Source organism: Anopheles cruzii, chromosome 3 (assembly GCF_943734635.1).
Source record: "Anopheles cruzii chromosome 3, idAnoCruzAS_RS32_06, whole genome shotgun sequence".
Classification (NCBI taxonomy): Eukaryota; Metazoa; Arthropoda; class Insecta; order Diptera; family Culicidae; genus Anopheles; species Anopheles cruzii.
In genome coordinates, this window is record NC_069145.1 from 47,721,595 (window position 1) to 47,738,739 (window position 17,145).

At 44.8% G+C, this 17,145-nt stretch overlaps 1 protein-coding gene across 2 annotated transcripts; it reads left to right on the forward strand.

The window, feature by feature from the left end:
• Positions 1 to 1,756: 1,756 nt before the first annotated feature.
• LOC128272990 (neprilysin-2) lies at positions 1,757 to 17,091 on the forward strand. Of its 2 annotated transcripts, none has more exons than XM_053010893.1 (7): positions 1,757 to 2,076; positions 13,309 to 13,439; positions 13,952 to 14,092; positions 14,193 to 14,438; positions 14,528 to 14,742; positions 14,814 to 15,783; positions 15,856 to 17,091. In XM_053010893.1, the coding sequence occupies exons 1-7, from the start codon at positions 2,045 to 2,047 to the stop codon at positions 16,443 to 16,445; spliced, it is 2,325 nt and encodes a 774-aa protein (XP_052866853.1). In that variant the 5' UTR covers positions 1,757 to 2,044; the 3' UTR covers positions 16,446 to 17,091. The 2 variants fall into 2 exon arrangements, with proteins under 2 accessions (XP_052866853.1, XP_052866851.1); XM_053010891.1 differs by lacking the exon at positions 1,757 to 2,076 and adding an exon at positions 12,206 to 12,335.
• The last annotated feature ends 54 nt before the right edge of the window (positions 17,092 to 17,145 follow it).

Below are 17,145 nucleotides of genomic sequence, written 5' to 3' on the forward strand. Positions count from 1 at the left end.
TCTATCAATATTGCTAAAACTCATGCGGGAAAGCTCCTTGAAATAGGTTAATAACAGTAGTCGTTAAAGCGGTAAAGATTAAATATTTAATTAACAATTACGCATGCTACTTGGCTGACAGCAAATTATCAGAAGTTATTCCGCGAGGTATAAAGTACACTGTCCACCTATTGCTGTTAATATGTAACGAAGGCATAACGGTGACAACCGGTTGATGAAACTATCAGCTGATGCTGCTGCGTTTATTCCTGTTTTTTTATTAAACGAAGTTACCGTGATTACCTCAGATGTCAAACTAATTTCTCATCGTGGCACAACCGTAGTATCGTTGATTGAACTTTATCTTGGTGACAGACCTTTTAGAATTTTAATTTCGCCTGTCAGCGTGTTCTGATCTGTTCAACCGTTCTTCAAATTCAACTAATGCAATTTGTATCGTTATTGTTCCGTAGTGTTCAGTAGAATCAATCAACTACCTACATTTACAATCACGTTGGATGAAACAGTTTCTACAAATGAGACAACTACCGCGAGTCGCGGAACATGGTAAATGTTTGCTAATGTTCGTGTTAAGTGTCTACAAGGCCCATTGACAATTCCTTCCCTGCTTTCTCCCTTCCTCCCTGGCCAGCTCATTGAAGCCACGCGTAAGATTTACGTCCGGGAACTTCTTGGAAACCACCAAAAATCGTGTAGAATTGTTAGAGACATAGAGCCTTAGGAAGCCGAGTTAACGGAGCTTCCGAGGCTGTGTCATCGGAAATCAACAATCTTGAGTTTATTGCTTCAAGATAGTTGATCCTCTACAAGATCGATCAGTTTCTCGTGTCTGGAGCAAAATGCCAACGGGAGAGTGAGAGAACTAAAGTTCGACGATAAGGTGAGAAATTTACTTTAAGAGAGTCAGTTTCGCTGTTGCACTATGGGGAATTTGTATCAGTCAGACGGACATATTGTGTATGAGGAATAATCTAGGGACTTTTTTCACCATTTTTGGTTTCTTTGGCGACATTTTATGTGAAATATCCGCGTTCAAATATAATAAGTAATTCACCAGTATGTGATATATAGCATCAGGACAACGAAATGTCAAACACGTCTTTAGTGACTTGCTAGAAAGTCCGGGACCTTGGTTGGGAAGTTTTTATAGGCACCGTTAGGAGGGCGAGAGCTCCTAGCCGGTAGTGTGGGATTTGCGGTCCCTGAGGAGTCCGAACCTACCCACTAAAACCCTCCCTACCAATGCCTTGAGCCCCCTTCGGATCACCTGCTCGGTATTACCTTGGAAGGGGAGGCTGGAAGGGGTCCCTAGCCTTATATAATGAGATATGTATATAATATAGGTAGGTTGCAAAACTGTGCTACCGATCGTCTTACAACAGCTGATATAAGTTGGTTTTAAAGAGTAAGAGTAGAGTAATCACTCTTTTGACTTTGACTGAAGAATTCTCGGAATCTACGCCACACGGAAGATTAAGAATTCCGATCGCTTATAGTTAACTCATCTATTTTAAGAAAATATAACTAAAATCCTCACTTTTTAAAACGGGTGTATGACTGCCTTTTCCTCATAGTGCGTTGGTTGCGCAAGAGAGACCGCGAGAGCACGCGAGAGTGCGCGAGAAACCGCGGACCGTGGCCAAACCAAATAAACAAACTCACCCATTTCCGTGCGGCAGGCTCCACCGGCTCTATAAATAAAGGCACGAGGCTGGAAATAACACTGTTTTAGTTCTTTCACAGCCGACCACGGAAGCGGTCGAGCTTTCGGTTCAGCGGCCATTGGGTTTCGGTGTACCTTCCCCATTTGTCTGAGCCGCGAAACGTTGCGGGCTTTGAAGCTACGAGCCTCTTTCGCTGGAGTTGGGAACCGTGCGTGACTCGGCGTGTGCGTGAGGGATCGAACGTTATTCACAGCGTGGCGTTCGTGCCACTCTATCGCCGTTGCGTGCTCTAGCGATCGGTGGTTAGTGCCGGTTAACGCGAGTTTCGGTGATTCGTGGAGTACTCAAACCACCAGAAGGCGCAGCAGCAACCGACTCCAATGACCAGCACAACAATGCAAACCGTTATCAAGTACGTATGCCCAAAACCAAGCTCCAACACACCTTATAGGCATCCCGACCGACCACAGCCCACGGTGTTATCACTGATCGTTCGTCTGCGGTGATCGATGTTGCGTAAAGCGCACTCAGTTATGCTGCGCTGATGTGAATAATTTCCACACTACCACAACCTAACTGAACTATGCTAATCGGATGCAAACTGGCCACCTAACCAAACGCCAAATACTGCCACCACCTGGTGCACCTGGTCCGATGAAGCATCGCATTTCGAGTCACATTGGTCAGTGGGGCTAGTCAAGCGTCTAACGATTGACCATTTGTCGTGCGGGAGTGCGTACGGTCCAAACTGGCCGGAACCGAAAAATGGCCTTCCCCCGGAAGCAAACCTCACCCGAGGGCCAGTGAAAGTAGTGCCGATCGATTAGAGCGGCGAATGTATATAAGTGGAATGATAAAACGCATTAAAAGCAATCGCTTCCGAATGTCCGACCAAACATTGTTACGAAACTTTACCGCACGCGTAGTGAAGCTTTCACTGTCGTGGCCAGAAGTTGACAAAGCTTGCTTCCGCCGCGTAACCTCAGCGCTGGCCATATGCGGGAAATTGGTAGTGCATGTGCAATACTATCCTGCTACTATCGTTGGCCATAAACGCTCTACAAACGCGTTGTTACAAACGATGGAAAGAAAAACGTTTATGATAACCGGAAGTGTTTTATGCTGGAGCTATGAAAAGGAAAATACACACCCCTTGCTTGCCAGCGAAAGTTCCCTTGGTTTTGGTACGACTTTGTACAAGTTAAAAAGGAGTGAAATAGTCCTAAATTTTATTATGTTTTGTCACTGTGAAGCCAGCAGCTAGTAAAAGTTTTGGTAAAACTATCGCAATGATTCACGTTTTGATATCATTTTTAGGGTGCTGCCGGTGATTTGAACCGTGCAGACCACATCATTTGATATTCACTCAACAAAAACTAGCCTAGGTAATTATTTTTGCCCTCGGGCTGTGCTAATTTTTAAACCAGTTTTGGGGGATTTTCGGAGTCTTCCCATTCTTCACAGTTTCAGCGGTAAGAGACTGGCAGTAATATTGATCAGACACTAGGCTTCATTCTATGTGGTCCGGGGTGGGCAGACGAGACGGTCCGGTTGAGAAAAGATGATGCGCAAGAGCTATATCACCATAACCGGCCACGATCCTCGGACGATTAATTCCTATCACGATGAGGTTTCATAATAAATGACATTTTGCCATTCGCTTGCTTTCAATGGTAATATGTGAGCTAATTTATACTCATTTTAATTGCTGGTAGAAAAATTCCACTGGGGAACGCTTGTCGTCGATGTGCTCGTTCTCTTTGCTTAATACTGCTTGCTTCAGAGACACATTTTGTGTGATCCTTGTATGCTTGAAACGATGTCACCCGGGCATGCCAGGAGCTTGGGTTTAGAAAATACTTTGATCAAAAAACACTTTCGGCAATGCTGTCTACGAACCAGCAGGCTTGCGTTCAATGCTGGTGGAACTGAGATCCGATCAGTTCTCCATGTATAATATTATACATTGGTCGAGGGTAACGATTTGTTGTCAGATCAACGGATCAGCTGAGAAAAGGCAAAAAAATAAATGGCATCATCACAGACCGGTTTCTAATGACGGCGATGAGCTAACAGGTCGTTCGCGATCGACGCACGGCTTATGCGCTGTGCCGAGTGATGATAAAAAAGATGCCCTTTTCGGTCAGCAGTTCACCGCAACATACAAAATCGACCCGAACTGATCAGGTTTAACCTGTTAGACATGCCGTTTGACGAGGTCCGAATATGAAGAAACACTTCCAAAACCTGAAAGGGTCACTGGGAAGGAGCCAGTCTAAATGGTTTCATCCAGTTTTGGATGTTTCAATTATGGCAAAGATAAAATGGTACGTGTAAAATTTACATTTTGTGCAGTTTACACAACGCAGCAGACGGCTTTAGTGGTTGAAATTATTTTTGAAATCTGGGTTATTCTGAGAAAGGCTAGATATCTCGATATATTGGAAGGAAATGGAAATGGTATCGGAATTCGCGTCAGTACTGGATTGGAACACTCGACAAGAAGTTCAAGCGATGGTGGTTCAAATTAAAAAGTAAACTTATGAAACTAAGCCAGGCGTGTCATGTAATCAATATAGTTATGATATAATCACCGGCACTGAGTTCAATTTCGATGAACCAAACACTATCTCTCAACTTTTTAGCTCAACAACCATTAGCGCACGCAATTGTTTCTTAAAAGTGAAAGTACTTGTCATTTTTCCATGCCCGAGTAACATTGGCTCGTGAACTCGTGAAGCATTTATGCTGCCGCTTGGGGGCAACAAACTTCAACCCTGCCAGAAACCAAACAATGGAATTTGGGAAGAAAAAGGCGAACTGTCTCACCTGGTAGCATGCAATCGTCTGCCCCGTTAGTTCCTCACTTCCGTTGGGCAAGCGGCCGCTAGTTGCGGTACAGGAGTTTAGCACTTCCGGAGATGCGTTCAACGGTTATGTGAACATTCCGGACGCTAACAATTATCTGTAGCACTTCCATTCTCTTCCTACCAACTTACAACAGAATAAGTGTGATGGGTGTAAATGAAGAATTAGCCATTGTTTCTTCCTACAACCAGTTGCGGTAAATTCACACATTAGCCTGGCGAAGTAAAGTATACTTTAAAGCAATGTCTATAAACCACTGCAGCTCATCCCTTCTTCTTCTGGTCTTTGACAAGAAACCATCTTACTGCTACTGTTTACTGACCTTACTGCCAATTTGCAACTGATCCACTAATGCACTGCACCGACTGTTGATCGAGGCTCCTTTCGGTGGTTAATTATCATAAATTCAGAACAAGAGTTTGCAATCTTTCGTTTGGGTTGATCGCATCGCAGCAGCAAGGATCGGCAGTTGTGTCTCTCCGTACCGCTCTGCAAGAAGGTCATTAGACGCCATTAGTTGGCCTTACGATGGGGCAAGTTTTGAAATTTGAAGATCGTAGCTTTCTATGATCCTCTACGGTCGCTGTTTTTATAGGGTCGCGCCGCCATTATACCAATTAGCTACGGCTAGCACTATTGATTGCTTCGCCAAAATGCGTTCAACAGATTGGGTGCAATGGAAAAGCGCCAGCTTTGGTCACTAATTTCACGGTGGATTATGGTACGAACTGACTGAAGTGTTTCGTTTCGCACACACGAAATGGCGGGACGGCGAAACGAGGTTTTTTCCAATGCTTCAAAAGTTTTCAACCTGCGGCGGTTACAGTAAGACCAATTCCGCTCGAATCGATGGATTCTCTATTCAATTAAATTGAAAAATTATGACATAAAAATGAATATTGATGTTTAAGAATAACGATCAGCATGGAAGTCCTTCTAGCAATGCGCATGTTCTTCCCCGCAGCACGAATACTCGCCGTTTGGGCGGTCTTCAGCTCCGCGGTAGCCACATGATGGATTGCGGAAATAACAAATATTGAATTTGAGAGTATTGCGTCGAAGAAGAGTTAGCGCACATATCGACACGACCTTCACACAGCTCGACGTACAGCTTCAGCGCCGGGTTCAATTGGCCAGTCCGTAAGCGGTTGAAGCAGATTGCGGACCGAGAGAGATTGCCTTCCAAAGCACCAAGATTTGCAACCGCTGCGGAAGCGGAATACCTCCTTTTCCTTTCCAATTTGGAAGCTAACACCGGGTTACAAACAGCGCCGATGATTGATTGAGGAAATGATTAATCTTACGTATTCGAGAAAGAAAAGTGTCGCTCTTAGTGCGGCGCACAAGTGAAATGCGTTATGCTTTGCTACGTCGGCGCAAGTTGTTTGTGAAATAAACATTTTCTCAAACGTCCTGGTTTCGTGTTGAAAGCTACCAGGGCTGCAGCAAAAACGATATATTGACTACAGTATCTAAGACGGGGAAATTTCCGACCGTTCAAATCTTGAACGCATTCGATTCTTTTCGCAAGCTTCATTTTCAACATCCAAAACTGGTTATCTAACACGAACATGCTTTGCCTCGGCTATTGATTTTTCTAGCTATTTAGATCAATCACTATATCGGCCAACGACGATCCTTGAACTCTTAGGAGTGGTATGCTTCGTGGCGCTTGCCAATCCTCGAAACTGTAGAGTTTACATAAACACACCCACTTCTGGTACAAGCATAAAGAAACACTCCTTGCACGGTTTCAGCGAAGAGCTAAATAACGTGATGTTTTGATAGCATTCTGACGCCGAAAAAGGTTCGTTACTGGCAAAAGAAAGATTTGAAAATTAAGGCGGCATCGTGTTACGACCCCCACGCTGTGTAGTTTCGTGACGAGTTCCACTTTTCGGGATTGCATTCTTCTGAGCCGTAAATTGCAGCTATTTCGGCGTCCTCAAATGGGCTGTTTGCATGATTCCGCTACATAATAAGGTCAACCTGGAATGGTGGGACGGCCAGGTATAAGGAACACGGTATGCCTTGCCCTCGCCCTTATAAACCGGAAACGAATCAAGATCTGCCAACCGATAGCAGCTAACCATCCTTCCTCGTTAGTGTCGGGTGTCCAGCGCCAGCTTGCAAAAAAAAAAACTCTACAGACTGTTGTTTGCTACAGTACGCCAGGCATGTAACACAGGGTATGCGAATGCATCCTTCGGCGTGGCGAACGAAAGGTTGGCCAAAGCACGCGCGTAGTCTCGCGAAGGATCAATTCATAAAATAATGTCGGAAAAAAGTGCCATTAACGTTAGAGGTGACCACTCCTTGACACACTCTCCACAAGTGATACGTTACACCGCGACGCTAATGTCTGGCGTGCGTTCACGCGATGAGTTCTTGAATTATAAAAAGGTGGAAGAGGCCTCTGTTGCCTTCGAAAATAGCCGGCACAAGGTGCACATCGGATAGAGGAGACGGTCTCGTCGGAATGCATAATAAACCCCTCAAGGTTAGGCAAGGTGCGACGAATTGGTTGGATGATTGGTAGGTTTGCGCAAAGACTTCCCAAGTTTAAGGACCAAGAACAATCGACGCTCTCACAGGGGTTTACCTTGTTCCTAGCAAGCGATACGAAGAATCACGAACTCACTACCCCTTCCGAAGCGAGCTGAGGTTAGAAACCATTCCATAAGTCTGAAGCATGTAGGCAAGAAAAGAAAGTAAAGCCAATTGTTCGCACTAGTTTCACATCCAGGGTTATTCCCTTACAGCTAACGTGGCACACGTTAAGGCAGAGATCATGCAAGATACGACCTGTTGCCAGCTTCAAAATTGGTTACCTGATAATACCGTCAAATGCAGTTATAGACCAAATGCACAGACCCGTAGCGTCTCGTCGGCGCAGAAATGATGTACAATTCCTTAAGCCAGCTTTGACAAACACACGGATTTCAGGGTAAAATTGGCTACCCACTAGAAATCCATAGCCAAAGCCTATGGGGTAACAATTACACGGTAATGGTTGTTTGTTTTTGTGTCAAGAATACCTGCGATCCTACCCACAACATTTGGTGAAGGAGGCACCTATTTTGAGGTTCAAGAGGTTTGTAGTTTGCTCTTGTGATTGGCAAGATCATGCAAACTGTTTAATACTGCTCACGATGATGCTAGCGAGTTATTATTGAAAGTCGAAACATCGTTCAGAATGATTTTAGAAGAATTTCTGTCTAGCGAAGATTTTTCCCTGAGCAACTCGAGAAATCAATACAGCTGTACCGTAGTGAACAGCTGCAAAAGCTTTATGAAAAAAGGAAACAAAAATGTAATAGCGAAATGTATAATTTGACGGATCAGTTGTTAAATGCTTCCTAAGTACAGCAAATGTCTGGGCATTACTACATCAAGGGTATCAAGATCGAGCAGCATGCGCAGCTAAGCACTCTAGTAATGGTTCGTATTTAACACATTTGGTAATCCTATCCGACCATAAAACTGTGTTGTCGTTTGTCGTGGTTCAAAGTCAGGCCGTAGAAAAACAGTGGGCAAGTGCTCGGATGCACACCTGTTCACTCTCGGCTTCGTATCGTTCAAGGGGGATCTCTAGTGGCGTTCGGACAACCTGCGATTTTTCTCCGAGCTGGTTCACGAGCCTTGCGATGTGTGACGCTCGGAAGGGCCAAAGTGTTGCTGTTCAGTTTGCTTCGTGTCAGTGGTGTCGGAGTGGCCCTATCGGTTTAAGCATTGGCAAACCTGTGTACACACATTCTTATCTCAGGTCTAGCTGGTAACAAGCGTCCATCTATTGCGTTTCTGCGTAGGCCGCTGAAGGCCTCTGCGGTATCGCAGCCCTCCGTATCTTTCGCAGTGTGAAATCGGATGCAACGCACAAAACACTGTTCGTGGTGATCGTCGCGGCTGGCCGTTCGTTGGTTGTCGCCGGGAAATTAAGCAGTAAATACGCTTGGTTCGATTTGTGCGAGACAAAAAACCGCTTCCGACTGGTCCGTGCTGGGTGTCTGTTCTTGATATTCACGCGTCAGTCACGGCCAAAACGTCAGTGGCCGCGCCGTGAGCGCGGAAGGTGACGTCGACGGTGTGGACGGGTTGTGTACGTTGTTTGCATTGCAAACTCATCGATTCGGTTCGTGCCCCTTGTCACTGGACGGCCAAGGAGGGGCTACGAGCGAAAGTGACCCATTCTGCTCTGTGTCTATTGTATTAATCATTCGTTCAATCATCGAAGGCCGGTCGGCGATCGACCGGGGGCTGCGTGCGTGTGTGCGTGACGTTGGCAACCCTTTGATCGTCAAGCGACACGCTCCGACTGTCAAATGCTACAAATTGCACAGATAACCTTTACAGCCGAACCACTCAAGTGCAAGTGCCAACGGTGACAACGCACCACACAAGGCGACAAGGTTCAACCAAGCGAACCTCTAGAGCTCCACTCGAAGAGTTTCTCCTGGCTACGCTCTAGGGGTATATCTGACCCGATCGGCTCCTATTGCTCGAGAAACAACATCCATTCCAAACGTGATCGTTTCCAAGCGCATGTCCAAGTCCAAGATGGCCGCAAAGCAAGACGATTCAATTAGTGTAGCGCATTATGAACGACAGTAAATCTTTAACGATTACAAAGAGGCACTAACGGGCGCTGAGTATCAAACCAGAGCACACCGCAAAGGGCGCTATTTTGTTGTAGACGTTGGTGACAATAACAACCAGTGGGTGAAGGTGGTAATGAACATATACAATGTTAGCGCAATGATTATCAATAATCGTAAAAGCGAGCGCGTGCTATTGAATGTGCCTCCGTGGGACTGAAGCAATACCATCTTGCGTTCTTAGATGAGCTTCAGCCTTCAAACAACTTTGGCAAAGATTTGGCAACTTCCCGTACCAAGTTGGAGGGAGTTGTTTCGAATAAAGTTCAAACACGGGATTCTAGTGCAGAGTTGTAAGGAACGAGAGCCCTAAGTTGCATAAAATGATAAAGGGTAATAATAGGAACGATGTTGGAATTGTAATGAGTGGTTCGTGTGGAACTTTGGGGCCCAGATTTGACCGTCTATGTTTGTGATGATTTTCTATTATAGTAAACACATTTTCAGCTAATGTTTTAGAGATAATCGTTTCGTATGACAAGGAGCAAAACATTCTACAGTGCTCAAGTTATGGTTCAACTGATGGCTACATTAACTTTTCCGATTAATACGTTGTCTCAGCCTAGTCGTTTAGGAAGTAGCCGTTTAAATATGTCGGAGAAAAATGCCATTTTGCACATTTGAAAACAACGGAACTACCGGCATGGCGGGCGTTGTGAAAGCTGCGTAATCGTTTTTAAAGGCCTACGAAATTCAGTCAATTTCCTGTGGACCGTGTTTATCTAGTCCTGTCCACCATTGGTGACCGCTTTTCTATAATCAATCTTCCATCGTTTCTTTGATTCTCTTTCTCCGTCCCGTGTACTCAAAATATCTTTGATTTTTACGACAGATAGCACAGTGACGCAGCTCCCAAAGGTGGAGCCAGCATGCCTCGCATGCTACGCGGACTTGACCATAACCGGTTCGTGAGCCATCGCTATTGGCCATCGTTACCCCGTTATGGTAGAAAATTGGTTGGCTACGGCGGTATGCGAGATCCGTTGCGTAACATTTGCGGAACTGGGCAGATATGATCGACAGGCCGCAACTTTCCAGCCGTGGTTGATGTAGTTTGACATTCATGCAAGGTACTCAAACGTTAGACAAAGCATAATCTATCCACTGGACACAGTTTGTGATTTCATCGTCGAGGTTCGTCATTCTGTGCTGGTGATGAAACTTTTAAAACTGCTGATGCGCTTGTTAAAATTCTAGAAAAAAATATCAACCATTAGCAACGCTGACCCAATTGAAAAAGACGAGCAAATCTCCGGGGCGAGCATCACGGACGAGTAATCACGCAAAACCACCATTATACATACAAGTACTACTCGGTTCAGTGCCATTCGGGTGGGTTTTAACGTTCGATCATCAGCAGCTTCGCCATAAACTGAAATGGCACACAATAAGGGCTGCGGTAACGCAGTCATAAAATCTCGCCATTACCTTTTGTTAGAACTTTACAAGGTGCTGCCCAGCTACTGCTATCTAATTAAGAACACTTTAGTCCAAACTGTTGCGTGACCAAGATTGAGAGCCAATCGGATGGTAGACAGTAGCTAGTTGCTAGTGGTTATAAACGTAAATTTAACTAACTTTTTTATTATGCTGAAGCACAACATCTGTAGTGTAATAGTAAAGGTAGCTAGGGCATGGACCTCCCATTTCCTTTCTTTGCATTTGCGAACGAAAATAGTACTTCTAAGAAGGTATTTGGTCATTGTTGCTGATTATATTCTTCGTGGACGTCGACCGGGTGCGTAGAGTCAGAGTCAGAGTGCTCGCCACGCTTGAAGCGGATTAATAGCTACCAACTGGTAAATCCGTGGCAGGTTCCCTGCTCTTCCACTTAAACGAGCGTACATGCGACGAACTCGATAGTGTAACTTATCTGCTACTGCTCTTGGGGCCATGTTAATGGAACTGACTCTCCGACTCCGGCACGGTTACTGATTCGTCAAAGTGATTTGTTTGTTTGACAAACATACACTGCTTCCTGGTTATTAAATTTCGCCATAATCACTCAACCTTTTTCAAACAGTTTCACTTACGATGTGGTCATCATATAATGGAGACACCATCACAGGAGACAGTCAACCGGTTATTTCCGGTATTCGGCCCACTATGCATTTATCGTTTACGACATCCTCTATTCCTCGCACGTTCCAATCAACTAAGGTGGGATTCTTATTTGCTGTGTCGTGTAGTTTCATATATTTTTTCGAATGAATAACGGTTTCATTATATAGCGAAGTTGGCACAGTCATAACAACCATTTTGGGGAACCTTGGCGTGATACCTTCAGAACGAGGGGCAAGCAGCAAAATAACGGAATTTTCTCCAGCGATCAGGTCGAGCGTTCGAATCGAACCATGGCGTGCAATTAAGAAGCGAAGGACATGCTGAACAAAATGACACAAAATATTTCGAGTTGCTGGCCAAAACACTCAAAAGAACATATTTCCATAAAAACAAAACAGCTTGCCTTAAGGCAGATATAGCCACACAATTGCTTTCTTTTGAGGTCAGCAACTTTTGCAAAGGTGATCTTTTCTCACCGTTACTGCTTCTTCGGATTTTACATTCTTCACTCGCATACGAATGAAGAAACCTGTTTCCAATCCCAATATGTTTCATCTCGTTCATTTGCTTACTTCGTTCCCAACTTTTACCTCCACTGTGCATTCTGACCACGCTACAGGCTATAAGAATTTGGAAGACATAAACGATTATAAGGTTTTGTGGAGATAATCTTAGCACATATTGTCTGAACAGTCATCGTTCAATTGCTTAACAAATTGATAAATTCTTCACTTTAAGATATGACTCATGTATATTCCGATAAATCCAATGATGTGATTTGTATTTATGCATGATAAACATACCAAATCCAACCTCGTACCGAAATGGAGGCAAAACAATACAAAGTTTTGTTCTTTTCTTAGCAAACCGACAAGCAGGCCACAGTTTAAGACACAAGATTGTTCTAGATACTGTTAATGCGCTTATCGTGTAAAATCACGTAATCATCCGATTTTCATACAACAATTTCGCCTACGCATCGCACCAACCGGCTCATGATGGTCCTCGAGGAGTTGCGTCGTGCGCGCAACTCTATTTTCGATCCAGACGACGTCCCGATTACCTACGAACAGTTCAGCGGCAAGTAAGTCTTCTGCAGACGAACGATTGGCTTGTGGGACACCTAAAACGGGATCAACAGGTGGATTTCCTTCCTACTCACCAACAGTAGCCACTGAACCTGAACGTGTTGCACATCAGCAGCATCGTGGGCCCTTGTGGACACCAAAACTGTTTATGTATCTCATTGTCAAACAAACACCGCCAACCCTAGGTCCGCTGAATCCGCTGAGATTATCTCAAATGCTGCCCACAGTCTAAAAACAAAGTGTTTCCACGCCGTGATCGCGATACTTGCAGTCACCAGGGAAGAAAAGTTGATGGTTTTTGTCCTGAAGTGGAATGGAACTAAGGCTAAAGAAAGTAAAACATTAGTTTCACTGAAGAAAAACCTTTCTTCAGCGCCATGCGTAACCTTTAAAGTGTGCTGACTGCTACAACACTCTAGCATCGCGCTATGGACAGCATAACAATTCTCTGCCGTAACGGGCGTGTCGTTACTTTTTACTAGACAAAAAGTAGCCACACACAACAACAAGGTACTTCGGCTTTGCTGGTATGTCAGCATTTAGCCCGGCGTGAGACAGTGAGGGTAAAAAAAAAAAATGCGCTTGTGCCAGCCTTGTGACATACAATCAGCCACCGGAGATGCTACCCTGCCTGCCAGAGGTCAGCCCCGGCTTATCATAATTACTAGCCGTGTATTGCTTGTAATGGTTGCCGCTAAAGATGTACGCCATCCGTGATCAGAAAACTCCTATCGCCATGGTCAGCCACTCTTCCGGTGTGCTACGCTACGTAGTAAACTCTGCGTAGTATGATGTTTTGTTTTTCTCGTTTTGGTTCACATATTCTAAGTTAACTATGCTTCTTATATGGGCGGCCTTTTGTGCTTGCAAGATCACTAATTAGCACAATTAATACGAGCAATCGAACAACTATCAACAACCGAAAGAAATAATCTGTGACCCTCCTCTCTCTATTCTCTTGCCCCACAGGAACCCCAGCTGGTGGCGTCGTCGAACCGCGTTGGAAAAGGTTCTTACTCTTATCAGCATCGTTTGCGGAGTAGCCGTTGTGGCGTTGATCATATCTCTGCTCACGGTGGTCTTGACGGACAGAATTCAGAGTAAGTGAAACAAAGTGTGCAAACAAATGGACCAAAGCTGCTATCGGCTCTTAACAAAGGATGCTGGCCAGTAACACTAGCAATTGAAAAATCTGTTGGCCGCAAAGATCACGAATCTCTTTACAAATACTAAACCTTTCAAACTATAAGTGATTTTTGGATAGTAGAAATGAATACTATACCTTTTGTTACCTTTTGATATTGGAAATATTTAATACACAGTGATGACGTATCAAGACTCCATTAAAGTAATAATGTTTGCTTTTGGGCAACAAACTCCACCAGTTATTAAGGTTTCCGGGCTACGCATTCCTTGAACCGCGGTTTCTCTTTCGTGGTGACAAACACTCATTTTGTATCCCACTTTCCGACTCGACTGACAACAGTGATGAGTGTTCTGCCTTCGGATGGCTTGTTAGCGGCTTTCGTCTAAAGGGGCCGCAATACAATGAAGCACAAACATAAATGCGACAACGCGAACCATACCAATTTGCTCATTTGCAATTTTACAGATGAAAGTAGCCCATCGTCCGCCCAACCTCTGACTGGTGGAAGGCGTGGAAAAGCCCTGTCAACGCATCCGAATGCTTACAACGATGTTGCGGATAAGAACTGTGACAACGTGTGTCTCACGCCGGGATGTATCCAATCTGGTCAGTATTCCGTTGGCACGTGTTTCAAAGTACACTGAAAAGTATTGTGCGATAAGTATTGTCATGATTTTACCGTTGCTCTTCGACATTTTCCCTACAGCATCGAAGGCCTTAGAGCAAATGGACCAGGAAGTTGAACCATGCGATGACTTCTATAATTACGCATGTGGCAAATTCGTGAAGGAAACAATTATTCCGGATGAGAAGGTATCCGTTAACACGTTCTCGGTGATTGGAGATCTGTTACAGCAGCAACTACGATCACTAGTTAGTGACGAGATTAACGATTCCGAAGCGACACCCTTCAAACTGGCAAAGAACCTGTACAAGTTGTGTATGAACAAAAGTAGGTTGAACTAAAGCCTTTAAACCATAACGGATTTCATGGACCGTGATATTGTATGTGTGGTTTACCCTTTTTTCTGTCTTCGCCAGCACGCATTGAGGATAAGGGCATTAAGCCGCTCCTAGACATACTGGACACCCTGGGTGGTTGGCCTGTACTCAAGGGGGACAGTTGGGACTTGGACTCTTCCTGGTCATGGGTGAAATCGGTAAAAGATTTCCGCAAACACGGTTATAGCACAGACTATTTCTTCGACTTCTCCATCGGCAGTGATCTAAAGAATTCCACCCGTCGCATCATCGATGTAAGAAATCTACACATTTAAACACTATTTATCCCATTTGCTCTAATTCAATTACATTTTTTCGGTTCCAGACTGATCAAGCATTGCTGAGCGTCAGCCGGGAATATTTGGTAAAGGGAATGGAAAATCCGATTGTGTCTGCATACTACAACTATATGGTGGATATGGCTGTTCTGCTCGGTGCCGAAGAGGCACGGGCCAAACGCGAGCTGCTCGATTCACTCAATTTTGAAATGGCTTTAGCTAACATTTCACTACCGAATGAGAAACGACGTAACGCTACGGCTCTTTACAATCCAATGACGGTTAAGGAATTCCAACAGCGCTACCCATACACCGACTGGCTGGAATACTTCAACGCTATCCTTAAAGACACCAACATTGCTATCGACGAGAATGAGGTGATCATCGTTAGTGTGCCATCCTTCATGGAAGAACTAGGACCACTGCTACAGAACACGCCGAAGCGAGTTATGGCCAACTATGTAATGTGGCGCATCAGCGGATTTTCATCCATCTTCCTCACCGAAAAGCTTCGCAAGCGCCAGCTCCAGTACACTACGGCCCTGAGTGGCAAGCAAGAACAGGAACCGCGGTGGAAAGAGTGCGTCGAACTCACGGCTGGTAGCTTACCGATATCGGTCGGTGCGCTGTACATTCGGAAGTATTTCCGAGAAGACTCAAAACGGGCCGCCCTAGACATGGTAAACGATATCAAGGCAGTATTTGTTGACATTTTAAAGAAGGTTGACTGGATGGATGAGGTTACACGCGAGTCAGCACTTGAGAAGGTTTCGACTATGGCCACTCACATTGGATATCCGGACGAGCTGATGAGTGATGGCAAAATTGCCGAATACTACAAGGATCTTGAGTTCCAACCCGACAGCAACTATCTCAACACCATCCTGTACATGAATCAATTTGGTACGACCAAGGCATTCAAGAAACTTCGCCAACCGGTCAACAAGACGGATTGGATCACCCATTCCAGGCCAGCCATTGTAAACGCGTTCTATTCCTCGATCGAAAACAGTATCCGTAAGTGCGAAACCTTTTTTGCCTGAAAATATTCCAAACTCGTACCACTTGCTAACGTTTTTCGTTTTGCAGAATTCCCGGCTGGTATATTGCAGGGCCAGTTCTTCTCGTACGATCGTCCCAAATACATGAACTACGGTGCGATCGGGTTCGTCATCGGCCACGAGATCACTCACGGATTCGACGATCAGGGTCGGCAGTTTGATAAGAACGGCAATCTGGTCGATTGGTGGCAGGCGGATACGAAGAAAGCGTACCTAGAGAAGGCGAGATGTATCATTGAGCAGTACGGTAACTTCACAGAACCGAACGTGAAACTCAATCTGAACGGAATCAACACGCAGGGGGAAAACATTGCCGACAATGGTGGCATCAAGGAAGCATACTATGCTTACCGCAAGTGGGCTGAAAAACATGGGCCAGAGCCGAGACTCCCGGGCCTTAACTTAAACCCAGAGCAGCTGTTCTGGCTGTCCGCCGCGCAAACCTGGTGTTCAGTGTACCGTCCGGAAACGATGAAAATGCGTATCACAACGGGCGTGCACTCGCCAGGACAGTTTCGTGTTCTTGGCCCGATGAGCAACATGCATGAGTTTGCAAAGGACTTCAATTGCCCTGTTGGGTCGCCCATGAATCCCGAACATAAATGTGAAGTTTGGTAATTCGTCCCAGCGAATCTCAGGCACAATTGTCTCTGGTGCAGCAGTAACTGATGGGCATGAGGAAGAAGGACAGCGCCTTCGGTTTGGTTACTTAATTTATTTTCTCAACACATCTCAATGACTTGCAAGCTGTGGATCGTTTTGCGAACGACGCGAGATGCTACTGTGACGGCATCCCAATTGTTTCGGGATGGTAAACATTTTAAGGGGGTAAACTGGGGACAATACATGTATCGCTTTTAGATATAACCCGAAATTAGCAGTGTTACAGTTGTTACGCAATAGGCCGTTATTTTAAACCATCCTTGCTCGTCACAAGAAATCTACTCGAAAAAAGCGTTACGCTGAAGCCATGCATTCAACTCTCTTTCTCAACAATCGAGAGTTACTCAATGGTACATGAACAAAACCAATCAGCAATCATTACGTACTGTTACAAAGAACTTTTGTTAACAAACGCCTCGTAGCAAATTGTTTTCGGGGAGCGCGTCCGTGCGGCAAGAGTCGATTCTTTTCGTCTCATTGGTAAGACTAAGTAGCGTGTTCGCCGTAAAGAAAGAACATCATGCAATGAATTTGTGTTCTTTCATTTTATCAACAAATTAATGCTTTACGATGCAGTGTCATGAACTAAAATAAACATATTTTGTACAACAAAGGCAGTGGATTTTTCGATTTGGTTTGAGCTAATGGTCTTCCA